A 14,195-nucleotide genomic window follows, 5' to 3' on the forward strand; every position below is an offset into this window, starting at 1 on the left:
TGCTATAATTTTTTTTTTAAATAAATCCACTAATCTGTTTTGCCTGAGATTGATTAGCAATCACATTTTTAACTTACAGCAGTCAGAATTGAAAGTTGAGTAGTTCAGATGTGCTTCCATATCATCCAGGAGCTTGGATGTTACTAAGATATTTTTGTCTTTGCTCTCCTTACAATGTCTGACTTGATGCAATTGGAAAGCAAAGTATTTTGCTAGCAAACACTGCATGATACAGTATAAAGAGGCAGGAAAGTGGTTTTGCTTTTTAGGATAGTAGCCTAAAATCCAGTACCCAATGATGAGTGCATTACATGTGATTTGCTGACTCCTTTTTCTCCTGTTTTAGGGCGTCGTTGGAGGAGTCATGATAGTAACTCCAAACAATATCATGTTTGACCCACATAAGTCTGATCCTCTGGTAATTGAGAATGGCTGTGAAGAATATGGGCTCATCTGCCCCATGGAGGAGGTTGTCTCGATAGCGCTCTACAATGACATCTCTCACATGAAGATTAAAGATGCATTGCCATCGTAAGGAGTGTTCTTCCCTGAGCTTACATTTGCAGATTATTAGTAAGGGTCATGGAAAAGGGCTGGGGGAGAGGGGAATGGAGAGGAGGAGTTTTACTGCAGCAAGAGTTAAGTGCCAGCAAAGGTGTGATTCACTTGTGTTGTTCTTCCACTTTAGAACACTAAAGTGACATTAAACACAAATGAGTCATGAATATGAGAACCAAAGTGCAAAGGAGACCAGTACAAACCAATGATTAATAAAAGCATTTGTGGTATGCCGTGGTTGGGCTCTCGTGCTGACCTGTCTCTAGGGCTATTTCAGTGGATGTGAAGAGGTTTAGATTTGGACCATTGTTGTGCTATCAGGACTGTTCTCAGAGGAGTATTTGAACCTTTTGAAGATAACAGCACCTTAGCTGCCATCTTCAGGACTTAAAAGAACCACCAGACTGTGGAATACTTCTATCTCAGAACCAGAAATACATTAATAGTTATAATCTATAATACATAATAGACCTTCTGGGGTGGACTACTTTCATTTATGCACAGACCAGGCACTGCTTATCTATTTGTTCTAAGCAGGGTTTTGTTCTTAAAGGCAATACCTGCTTGAACAGTTAAATTCATAATTCCCTCCCTTTTCTGATTTCAAGAAAAACTTTCCAGTACTTGTTACACTCATTACTGGAGTGTTTAATAGCTTCTTAGCAACTTTTAAGTCATGAGGATCTTGTATTCTCATTCTCCTCAGACTTTTTAGCAGTAACGAAGAGCTCAAGTTTTATGCTGATACATTTTTTTCAGAATTTTCCATTTTGAAATGTTTTATGATTGTCCTGCTTTAAAAAAATATTTGGGGAAGCCTGCATTCAAACAGTATCTTTGAATAATGGAGACAAATTAAAGAAGAAAGCTACTAACTCTGTTGCCTGTTACTGTTTTGCAGTAAACGTGTTCAAACAGGATACATCTTATCTCCGATTTGTTTTTCTCAGAAATACATTTGTACTGACTAGGGAAGCATGGATGGTTGTAGATGTTGACTCATTGTCAGGTGTGGGAAATTACAATACTCATATGATTTGAATTAAATTCCAGCAGCTAAATACATGTCCTGTGTTTTTTTGTTACTGAACTTCTGATGACTTGCACATTCTTATTACACGTGTAACATTTCTTCACCCACGTGGCACAGTCTGCCAAGTGGTTTACTCATTTTATTTTGGTACTATACTTTTTTCTCCATTGTCTTTAAAGTCACTTATTTCCAGTTCTGTATGTTTATTTTGGAGAAAGTTGTTTTTTGTTGAGTTTCATGGTTTAAGTTAAGTTGATATTTAGTTTTCTTTTCATTTTTTTTTCTGTTTCCATTTTGCTTTTAACATCGTATGTACATCCATCATTTCCCCTGACAGTGACATACCAAAGGATCTTTGTCCTCTGTACAGGCCAGGAGAATGGGAAGACCTGTCCTCTGAGAAAGATATCAATCCTTTCAGCAAATTCAAATCCCTTAGCAAGGAAAAGAGGCAGCAGAATGGGGATGCATCTGTTGCTCCGGGTGCCAAACAGATAAAGCCTTCAGATAAGGAAAAGTCTTCTGATTTTGAAGTTCTTCAGTCATCAGAGAGTACAGGCTCAATCAAATCAAAGTCTCTGGAGTTTCCCAACAACATCACTGCCACTGAACATTTGGAAAAGTTTGATGCGGATTCATGTACCAAGGACCCTTCCAGGGAAAAAAATGCTTCAGATACCAAAGAAAAATCCCCTCTAGGAGGAGAGGATGACTTAATTGAGCTGGAAAAGACATCATCTCATATGGATAGAGGGTTGGACAGGAAAATCTCAGTAATGGAAGGCTTGCTGGCTGACCCCAGGGACTTGAGAACTAAGCAGCAGGTAACCAAACCTACTACAGAAGTCCAGGAGCACTTGACAGTTGATTCCTTGGAAAAAAAGGACAGTGTTGAACCTAAAGCTGACTTAGACTTAGAGCTGTGTGAAAAGCAAGATGTTATTCCAGAAGTAAACAAATGTGTCAGTTCCCCGACAGGTAAGGTGGAGACTGAATTGGACACTAAGAAAGAGCTAGAGAAAGATAAACTTATTGAATTTTACCTCAATAAAGATGGAAATGGGTCTCAGTCATCTGAAGACTTACACAAGGCTGAAATCCAGAAAGGTGAAAACAATAAAGCAATTGGCATAGACCTTACACTTAGTTGTTCAAAGTCCCAAGCTAATGAAGTCCATACAGTTAAAAGTATGGAGCTTGATTCCTGCTGTGTTGAAAGGAAAGCACCTTCATTAGAAATCAGCTCAGCAGCTGCAGAGGAAAAGGATCTGAAAGAGTCTGTGGACTCTTCATTAGTACCAGCTATAGACAAGACCTGTCAAGAAACACAGTTAGACAATCAATCAGAAATCAGACTGTGGCTGCTGCAGAAAATTCAAGTGCCAATTGAAGGTAGGTCTCTGGTTATCCTTGTTTCCTCTGAGACTTGGACAGCATTATGACGGTAACCTTTGAATTGACAGCCTTCTACTCTAGATTCCCTCTTTCTGTAATGCCTGGTCTCTTTTTTACTCTTTGTGTATTTCGATTTTATGTTATCTGCTATCTTCAAATTCTCTAAGCTTGTAGTTTGATAAGTAGCTTGTGTGCTCTTTCCGTATTCATTGATCACTTGTTACATAATCTTTACTTCTGTTTGCTGGCTTTAAGAAGGACAGTGAGATGTCATCCAGTTCAGTATTGGCAGGGACACTTCATGGCCTAGGAATTGTCACTCCACATTGGTAACCCCTGTTGCCTCACTGAAGTCTGTCAGTGGGTTTCTGAGAGTATCCAAAGTAATAGAGCACTGCTATGAAGGTACCAAAGGGTACCAAAGTATTCTTCACACTATTGGCATGTGTCTGGTGTCTCTCATGCTATGGAAACCCTTAAAGAAGTGATAAACAGGAATACATGTATAGTCCTACTGACTGATCAATTTTTCCTGATTGGTCGTTGCGTTATCAGAAATAATTCAGGCTGTTCCAGGAAAACACGTAACGGAATGAAATCTCTGTTCAGAGCGTGTGCACACATATTACCATTTCTATGGCAGCCCAGTGCCTCTAAGCACTAGTGTGTCCTGGAGCGTTGATGCTCCTCTCTGGGTAATGTAATGAACCAGTGGACATACCCTTGATTCATATCAGGTGGTGGGGGATGCTTAAAGTGGAAGTCTTTATTTTAAGAACAGTTTTTCTTAAAATTATTTTTCCTTTTTTTTTGTAAGGGTTTATATCTTGCTGGTTGTATTTGGCTGTATGTGTATGCCTAAAACAGAGAAGGCAACCTCAGTGTGATTGAGGCTGTAGTTTAATAAGCAGGGTTTTTTTTCATATTAGCAATTTAAGGAGCTTAAACTGCTTCTAGGCTTGGCCCTGTCTTGTGCAGACAAAAGGTGCTTGTATGGCTGTGTGACTGAAAGAGTCAAGAAACTGATTGGGCTTTTTGTGTGTGTGTGCATGCAAGATTACCCATCAACTGGATGGGTTTTTGGGACCCAAACATGTCCCCTTTATTTGCCTGCTTCATGTTGCAGGCAGCACCCAGCCAGGTCATCTTACCTATTTCTTTACAGGGCTGTTCTGTACATAGCTGTACCGCTGAGGGGGATACAGGCTGTGACAAAATGGGAATAAATGGCCTCAGTTTAGGATGAACGTGGTTTTACTAAACCAGTTGTGCTGTTGAAGTCAGGTGTAATTCTGTGTATGGTGCCTCTGAGTATTCCTTTGCACAAGATTATTAATCTTGGTCACAGTGTTTTATCAGCTGCAGTATTTTACTTTCCTGTAAGCAGACCATTTCTCTTGTGTCTCGTTCAGATATGCTTCCTTCAAAAGAGGAGAAGAGCAAGACTCCTCCAATGTTTCTGTGCATTAAAGTAGGCAAGCCCATGAGAAAGTCCTTTGTGTCTCAGAGCACGACCATGTCTCAACAATACAGTAAAAAGATAAAGCAACCAGAGTACTGGTTTGCTGTTCCTCGGGAAAGGTAAGCTGCTCTCCTCTTAGCACAAAAATGTCTGTCTGTTACTTTTCAAATCTGTAGTGCTTTCTAGAGTTGAATCTGACATTCCCTGCATGGTCCAAGGTATGAAGTGCAGCAGGGATGCTGAGGGGTGCCCTCATTTCATTGCATGCCAGTGACATAAAGCAGTGTTTATTTCTGGTCTAATATGGCTCTCAGTAGGAAGAAAAAAGGGCTCAGGTGCCACTTGAAGATGGAAAAAGTGATATAAGTGCAGCTAACATGTAATAAAAATGGGAGATGGTCAGGGTTTCAGCTGTAGTCTAGGAAGTGAGGGAAAGGGGGAAAAGGGAGCAGTGGCTGGAGCATCATAAAATGCACTAAGGTGTCAGTGCTTAAAAAAATAGCTATTTCATGTGAACAAAGGGCATCGTGTGGGAAAAGGGAGGCACTCCTAACTAAACAGGTTATTCTGTCTATTTCTGTCGTTTGTCCCATTAAAAAATAGTCCCTTTGCAGTAAAATCGAGGAACATAACATGTGTTCCTGTAGATGTGTATTAATGCATAAATAGTACTCTAGAAAAAAGCAAACAATAAACTAAAAAAGTGGAGGTCTGTGATTTTCCACATAAATCACCTAAGAATTTTCACTGGCTGTGAGGAATCAAATATGTGATCCTTTTCTTGACAGAAGGCAGCTAGAGCAATTCTCTGGTCTGTTGATGAACCAAAATCAGTAATTCTGGTAAATTAGATACCAGGAAGGAGGAATCTGGACTTGTGATCAATCTCAGAGGTGTCTCTTTCAGATGCAGTCAATTTTCTAAAAATAATTTTTATTTAATAATTTTAATTTCAAATGTGTAGCGTGTGTTGATTTAAGTGTTTATATTTTTTGTGGTTTAAAAAGGAGTGTTTTGACTGTCTGTAGTAGTGTGGAAGTTGCTGTCCTAGAACTCTTCGTGGAGGAGAGGGAGAGGTTTAATCCAGCTGAAATGTGGCCCTTGGGAGAGTAGCTGGATAACTTTTGGGTTGCTTGCTATCTGCGGATCCCAGTCCTTGACTCCTCCGGGATTGCAAAAGGGTGGGTTCAGAAAATTCTAGGTTAAAGTGTGAGAAAATACTTCAAGGAGTTGAAGTGATGCCGCGATACAACACAAGGTCAGTTACTGCTTTGGGGATAATGTAGCTAACTGTGAATAAAGCTGCTGAGCTGATTGAAGTCATCTCTAATAATTGCTCTGTGCAACAGGTAAATCTATCAAGCTTCTTACCACAGACTTGGAAAACAGCTTTTCTGCTTGCCCTTTTATGAGCAGAAGCTTTCTGAATGGTGAGCAGACCTAATCCATATATAAACTGAAGTGTTGACAACTGGTTTGTATTCCAGTTTTTATAATAAGGAAAAAGTAACTTCTGCAGTGAGCTGCTGCAGCAGCACCTGGCCATGCTGGCTGACAGACGAGAGCTTTGATGTCAGGGCTGCTGTTTGGATCTTGATCAAAAGTAGTGGTGAATGACTGGTTGTAAGATTGGGTCTTTTTGGTGCTATTCATGCCTGTTTTAACATCACAGATTTGCATGAAAGATCAAGTAGAACTTGGAGCAGAAATTAAATGTGAGACCCACTCCTTTGTATTAATGCAAGACATGTCTTTGCCTCTTGAACAAGACAGTGTTTTCTCCAAGCTCTTGGATGCTTTCCCAAAGCAAAACACAACACTTCCTACCTGCTGGGGATATTCTTGCATCAGTATTGTATAGAATAGAAGCATAAGTGTTGCATTTTGAGAGTGACATGAATAGTAGGTTGTTTGGGATAGCTTTGCAATGTATTTTAGACAAAATGTGAGATAATTTACTAAATTTAAAACTATTTGGAATGCAGTTTATATTCATGTGTAAATGTCAAGAATATCACTCTCATCTTGTTGGCCACAACGCAGAATAAATAAAACACTTTGTCCAGTCACAATAGCTTGTACAGCATCTTAATGCTTTGTAGTAACTAAAAAAAAAAAACAAAATCAAAAAAACAGTCCAAACCTGGAGAGAGATTTTTGAAAAAAATTGGTCTGCATGTCTATATTTAATGTAAGCTAAATCTTCCTCTGATTTGCCTTTAATTACATTTTTTCCACAGTCACAGTGTTTGCTGTTAAAGCAGCTTCTGTCATCAGTTGTGAAAACAGCTCCATTTTCAGCCTGGGCCCCATAGCCCACAGCTCCCAGCAGAGCTGCTCTTCCGTGTGCAGGCTGCTGCTGCTGCTTTCTGAGCCCAGTACTTTTAAATTTTTTTTTTTTTTAATTGGAAGCCTCTGGAAACTTTATTAATACAGAAAGAAGAACTTTGAGGCTGATACTCTTTATAAAGGCTGTCACTAAATCTTAAGTCTCATTTGCCTTTTGTGCCTGCTGTAGGTGTTGTCTCTCCATGCGTGGCTTCCCAGGTGCCGCATGTGTCCCGGCACACGTCGCCCCGAGACCAGCACAGCATGGCTGAGTTAATCAGTGACTGCAGCACTGCTTTGTGCTGCCTCCTTGGTCACAGCAGTGCTCACCTCAGCACACAGAGCGGGTGCTGGGCATCTTGAGTTGCCTTATATACAGACCACTCAGTGCAGGGCAGCTTCTTGCCAGGTTCAGCTGAGCAGAGGGGCACCCATGCTCTTGGACACGAATAGAGAGATTGACTCTTTTACTGGGAAGTTTTGCAATGGGTACAGCTCACAGTATTAGAGGGTAAGTCTGTGTGTGCTCTTACTATGTGGATTTATGTTTAAATGGTATGTAGATTTCCCACCCTAGTGGATTTTGAGTAGTAGTAGTTCAGTAAGTAGGTCACACATTTCCTCAAGGCCTTGCAGAGGAAAATGCCTTGCACCAAGACAGAGATAGTAATGCAGAATTTCTTTGTTTGTAAATAATAGCATTGACTAGTTCCTCAGTCAAGAAGTAAAACTCTTTAATTTTCCATAGTGTAAATTTTGCAAACAGGTTTGGTTTATGAATGTGTAATTTCCACTGAAGTTGATGTAAAAGACACTGCACTGAGATCATGCTGCTGAGAAGGCATCCACTTTTTTCAAGTTTCTTTCTTGAAAGCAGACAGATTTTCAAGGAGGAAAAGTGAGAGGAGTTGAGGCTTTTTTCTCTTTTTCGATTTTAGCACCCTGCCCCGTTGACCTTTTTGGTTTTGGGTAAGTTTTGGTTTGGTTTTTGTTACTGTTTCTGTGGGATTTCTTTTTCTAGAGCAAGATATTACTGGGTTGTAACTCCTGCTAGTGTGTAACAACCTGTAGTTAACACAGTTGAAGCTGAGACCTGGAAGAACTTGCAGCACAGCTGTCTGGAGTCAATGCTTAGATGATGCTCCCATGCACTTACACAGGGCTTTGCATAAAGGGACAACGATTAACAGGATCCTGTTGCTGAAGGATCATTCTTCCATGCACCTGTTAATGGAATGGAATAGGTCGCATAAAACTTAGATTTAGAATCCTTTTGAATTAGCCTTCTACAAGGAGATTACTCTTAGACTCCTAATAATAAGATCTCAAGCTGTACAGAGGAAATCTATGAAAACCTGTTTGTATCTCTAGCTTAATGTCTTATAATGAGGGGTCATAGAAGTCTGTATAAGCTCATAAAAGCATATGAGGGCTTACAATACCTCAGCCCTCATAAGATTTGTGAAGAATCATCATTTAGTCAGGCACATTTGTAACAAAGTCATAGGACGTCTCTGGATTAATTTCTTTCTCTGGGCCAAGAACAGTGGTTGGACTTAGAGCCTTTTGAATATTTTCTTTCTGGAGTTACTGACTTCAAGTTTCTGTAGTTGTCTCTTTCCAAGTACTTTGTTTTATTGATGTTTCCCTGTTAGTGCATGATACACTCATAAGCATGTGATCACCAAAACAGCTATTGAGTTCTAGGATAAATTTTCTTGCAGCTGTCAAGTTGGCTGTAAGAAAGTTCCTCATGAAGTGGTTTTTCAATTTAAAAATTGGCTCAAATGTTTTCAGTTGTGAGCTTGGAAATACCACTGTAGCATAATGCTAGAATTTTATTAGCAGAACATCCCTTTTCAGAATGACATCACCTTTATAATCACCTATTTTTATTTTATTCTGTTGCTTCTTAAATCTGGAGTGTCTGGATTTATTTATCAACTGTCCCTTGCAGAGGAAAAACTTAGTTATGTACTACTTAAATAAACTGAGCATATACAAGTGCATGGGACCTGACAGGAAGTGTTCTGAGTATATTGAGGAAGTTGGTTGATGTTATTACAAAGCTGCTTTCTATCATCTTTTGAAAGGTTCTGTTCACCAGTAGTGTTCCTTAATAATTGGAAAGACAAATGCTGCAACCATTGTCAGAAAAATCAAGAAAAATATGTGGGAGGACAGGGCAGTCAAGCTTCACTGAGAGGAACGTTGTTATAGACACCATTCCAAGCACAGAGAGGGAAAGAAGTCATCAGGATCAGCTGTCATATATTTACTGAGGGCAAATTGCTTTTCTACTGACCAAATAACTTTTCTGTTTGAGATTGCTAGCTCCTTGAGCAAGGAGAGAGCAAAGGATTGTTGTTTTACCATCACATTACTAAGGCTTTCAACACAATTTTCCATAGTATCCTTATAGCCAAACTGGCAAGATGTGACCTGGACAGGTAGGTTACAGCTGGTTGTAAAACTGGCCGGACCACTGGTCTCAAAGGGTTGGTAGTTAGTCTGAGTGGCATCGAGGTACAAGCGGTGTGCTTGGGGACTGATACTGTTTAATGCCTTCATTGGAGACATGGACATTGAGACAGAACACACCTTTGTCATTTTGGGGAATGACACAAAATTTGGGGAGTGCTCATAATTGGAGGGCAGGGCTGCTGTTTAGAGGGGCCTCAACACAATGGGCTGACAGTTCAGAAAAAGCAAATGCAAAAGTTGTGCACCTGGGATGGAGCAGTCGCTGCAGCAGTAGGGTGGGGACGGGTGGCCTGGGGAGTAGCTCTGCAGAAAAGGAGTTGGGGAAGTTGAGAGCAAATGGAGCATGTCAGTGGTGTGTCCTTGCAGTCATGAAGGCTTTGCTTCTTGCTGGCTCAAGTAAAGAAGAACAACCAAACAACCTGGGTGATCATTATTCCCCTCTTCCTTTTAGACACTTGGTTAAAAAAAGAGATGAGGGGACAAGAAAAAGAAAATGTAGGATGGCACCAGACCCTTCTCAGATCACGTGCTACATGCTTCAGAGGAGATCATGATTAGGTAAAAGAGAAAAAAACCCAGGAGACAGGCTATGCATGGAGAACTTGTGGAATCACTGGTGGAGATTTTTCCAACTTCAAATGGACAAGAATGTGCAACCTCCTCTAACTTGGAAGTTAGCTCTGCTATAAGCAGGAGCTGGCCTAGATGATCTCCAGAGGTGGCTTAAAACATAAATTCATTCTGTGATTCTGAGATACGAGTGTGCTGCTCTCCTTCATCCACCTGCATAAACGTTCTTTCAAACTGATCTTAGCCAGACAGCAGCAACCACTATTGTATTGTCCTTTCTTAGGGATTTGTAGGAATTACGTAGTTAGCTTTCCGGAGTAGGACTACTGTACGTTAAAATACACAGTGCTCAAGTCAATTTTCTCTTTCAGTTAAAGCTCAAATTAGTTAGCAGAGATCATCAGACTGCTCTTTCTGAAGCCTCTGTGAGCAATGCTAATTTATTCCTTTTTCATTTCCATGATGAAGCAAAGTAAATCCTTTATTCTTTTTGTAGACTCATTTGAAAATATCTGGAATTATACTAGTGATCCTAACAGGTAGTAACGGTGCTGAAATGGTATTTTAAGATTATTCGTGCATACATATAAATCCAAGTAACTTGAAATACGGGGGGGGAAATGTCTAAATTTCTCTAAGGTTTTTTCTCTTTTCTGTTGATCAAGGCATTGCTGGATGTAACTTTCTGGTGAAAAGCTGAAGAAAGATCCAATGTCATAAGCACTTACTATCTTTCTATCTGCCCTCTTTACTGTGGGTCTGGTTTTTCTGTTGGCAATTCAACTTCTTGTATAGTGGATCCACTGTTGTATTGCTGTTTGAAATTGCATGTGTTCATTTTAACTTATTACATTAATTCCTTCTTCAGAAACTGTTTCATGGTTTGTTATGGATGTTGTAAAGGAACATCTTTTTAAAGACAGTGGCTGAGAGCTGACTACATTTATGTAAGAGCATGTGCTGCTGGTACAATATCATTAGCAAAGCTGTCAGTAACAGCTTATTTTCATAATGCTAAGAGAATGAAGATTGTTTTGTGGTTAGCCTCTATAACTTTTAAAGGGCAGCTAGAACTGTAGTGTAGACATCACTGGTGATCTCATGGCTTGTTTTATGCTGGAGGTCAAACTAAATGGGTAAAGTGAATGTTTTATGGAGTCAACTTTTGGGAGTATGATGTAATATCAATCAATTTGACTTCTTAATATGAATGGGACTGGACAAGCCACATTGCTTTACCATGATGCTTTGGTCTTGCATATAGCAAAGGAAGGAGAAAAATACATTATGGGGAGTGAAAGCAGAGAAACCTTGAAGTGGTTCAGGCTCCCAGGTAGAGGGAGCTGTTGCTTTGTGTGGTAAGTGAGGGTGGAGGTACACAGGTATCCTGTTTGTGTGGTTGTCCCTGCTTTGTCATTGGGCAGAACCTCTGTGCTACATGACAGTGTTGTATTCATGGACCGCTGAGCAATGGTTGTCTCCTCCTCTTCTCTTCACAGGGTGGATCACTTGTACACGTTTTTTGTTCAGTGGTCACCAGAAATATATGGGAAAGATGCCAAAGAGCAAGGTTTTGTTGTGGTAGAAAAGGAGGAGCTTGACATGATTGACAACTTCTTTAGTGAGCCCACTACTAAAAGCTGGGAGGTGAGTCCTTTCTGCCTTTACATGAAGCATGTGCATATCAAGTACGCATCCCTGTGCTAAGAATCTCAGCAGTTGTTATTTTGAGGATTTTCATGGTGTTCCTTTGTAGCAGTTGCTGCTTTATATAGAGGTCTTCTTAAGGCTTGTGTCTGTCTCAGAAATGTACTCATATTCCTTCAGTCTTCCTTTCTTCTCTCCCTAGAAAGAGCAGGTAAACAACTGGGAGCTCTCTGGTGTGCAACCAGCAGAAGTTGTGTAAATATTTTGACCATGTGATATTAATCTTTTGCAAAGCTATACAGGCGTATGTTGTCAGCATTGCTAAATTTCTAATGTGTTTCCTAATGTATTTATGTGCTATAAATAAAATCTTCAAAATCTATATATGCACGTAAACACTAACCCAGACCCCTGTGTGCTGGTTGAAATGGATTGGTGCGTGGTGATGAGCCAGACCCGTGCTTCTCTGGCGCACACAGCAGTACTGTTTGAATATTGGGTGTAAGTGGGATAAGTTTTGTCATTGGACTTTGGCTTTTTCATGTGTGGTCTTTTGCAATCTATTTTAACCACTTGGCATGCCTGTGCTTGTTATGTCTTTCTTCTGCATACAAAGCCTAATTTCTAAGAGAAATAAGCTTGCACAGATTTAAAAAAATCATATTTCTGAATGCTCAAACACTTTCTGTGCTAAGGATATGGAATAAATGAAAAAGACGAATCCCAAAGTGGGAAATATCTTGATGGTGATTAAAAAAGTTATCTGATTATTTGTCTTAAACATAAACTTGTTTTTTTTAATTTTTCTGCCCTCTTTTTTTTTTTTTTTTTTGAGTATTTTTATCAAAGTATGTTCTGTTGAAAAATGGAGCTTGGAAGTGGGACTTGTCATTTGAAATGCAGCAACTTCTACTCCCAAGGAGCTAATAGTGTTGCAGTTTTGTAGTTTCTCAATGTTGGTGCTTTGTGAACTGAAAGATGGGGGGAAAAAAAGAAGCCTTGCTTGTGTTGCTTAGAGCTGAGTGCAGTCATACATCGCACTAGATTTCACTGTTCAGTTATTTGCATGCTGTTTTCATAAAACCAAAACGAAGGAGAGTCAGTGATCCGAAGAACAGATGTAGGAGGGATCTGGCCACACTGGGAGCTTGTCTCTCACTGTTTTATTTAGATATTTATTGGAAGGAAGAATTAGCTGAAAACTGCTTTTAGAGGTATGTCTCTTTTATTTGTAATACATTCCAGCTTTACCAATTGAAAGTAGGGCTGACAGGAAATCTCTATTGAATAACGTCCAAATTTGGGCATGATGACTCTGAAAGTTTCACTCTCCCTTGTGGGGAAACAGAAACTCTTAATTGTAGAGAAGTATATAAGCAATCTTATCACAGCATGCCATGGCCAGTAGCTGTCTGTCACACTTGTGGCTGAGAACTCTGCCACTAGAGCAGGGGTAGAGTAGTGGGTACTGCAAAACGAACTGCTAGATGATGAAACAGAGACAAAAGCCTTTGAATATTCGAATTGTTTACTGTGCCAGACCGGACCAGGAGGAACCTTTTGTGGAGGTATGTTGAATTGTTTCCCATGTGAACAGTGTGAATCTGATGACAGTACTTCTGTCCTAGCAATAAATGTGCTCCGCACTCAGGTAGGGGGCATTTCCACCTCAGGTATCTTCCTTCCTCAGTCCTATAAAATCTTTGAAAGATTTTGTAGGTCTGGTTTCTGTAGTGGTCGATTCTTTTCATCCATTTCTGCTTTTGTGTGGTCTGTAAATACCTGATCTTGCAGATGCCTCCTTCTACAGTTGTTGACTGAACTTGATTCACATGTGCAGTTCAGAGACTGAATAGGTGTGTATGCAGAGAAGAGGGGGGGCTTGTCTGTCTCTGGAGTCAATTTACAACTGTGTTAATAGGTTTTGCCTGTGTGAGTTTGGTTGTATTTTGCTACAGATACCTCTTGTTGGTTGATTTGCTGTTGGTTGATACTTTTCCCCCACTCCTGACTATCCTAAAAGATAGTCATCAAAAGGGGAGTTGGGTACTTTTGATTTAAGGTGAAAAAGGTGTTAATTGAAAAAAATATATACAATAATGGTGTGGGAGATGAGGAGGGAAGGCAAACCACTCAGAAGGTGAAAAAAGAACAATGATAAAAGTAGAAAGATTGTTTTCTTTGAACAGTTTGTTGTGGGGTGCTTTTTGTTTTTTAATTATCCTAATTTTGCAGTGCAAACCTTTCCTGAAATTGACCATACAAAAAATTTTCTGGCACAGGATTATCTGTGGTCTCAGAAGAAGAGGCCAGAGGGACAGGATGAAGCTGTAGAGCTCTTGCAGTATCTTGGGCAGGAATACCTGTAACTGCTCAGATGTGCAGGGGCACATAGCAGTGTTAGTTCTGCAGGCTGGATTTTGCCTTGTGATCCTGCCTTCCTCACTTTTCCTGACCCTGCATTATTGGAGTGCCAGTGCCCAGGTGCCCTGCTCAGCTCCAAGCAGCTGCAGGAGAGCATGGGCTGGACATGAGTGCACGCAGCAATGTGTAGCTCTCATTCCACTGGGGATGCCAGGTGTGACTGATGGTATTAGGGCTGTGTGAACTCCTCACCGGTCCTGGTCGTCATGAAAAACTTCTGTGCTTTGTTTTGTGGTTAAATCCACAGCTGGAGTCAGTCCAGTGCATTTGCTTTCTCGCCTGAGGGGTAGGTGT

General features: G+C 40.2%; 1 protein-coding gene across 4 annotated transcripts in view; it reads left to right on the forward strand.

Annotated features, from left to right (window-relative positions):
* The window catches only part of NCOA7 (nuclear receptor coactivator 7), an 86,102-nt gene that overhangs the window by 65,732 nt on the left and 6,175 nt on the right, over positions 1-14,195 (forward strand). Inside the window, exons 9-12 of one of the 4 annotated variants that reach the window (XM_042016328.1) lie at positions 347-531; positions 1,929-2,983; positions 4,399-4,567; positions 11,330-11,477. In XM_042016328.1, the coding sequence (XP_041872262.1) occupies positions 347-531; positions 1,929-2,983; positions 4,399-4,567; positions 11,330-11,477 (1,557 nt within the window). The other 3 variants (XM_042016330.1, XM_042016329.1, XM_042016331.1) reach the window with 3 other exon arrangements.

The sequence above is a fragment of the Corvus kubaryi genome, unplaced genomic scaffold, assembly GCF_017639235.1.
Source record: "Corvus kubaryi isolate FWS band 111438036 unplaced genomic scaffold, C.kubaryi_AGA036_p1.0 split3-73, whole genome shotgun sequence".
In the NCBI taxonomy this organism is placed as follows: domain Eukaryota; kingdom Metazoa; phylum Chordata; class Aves; order Passeriformes; family Corvidae; genus Corvus; species Corvus kubaryi.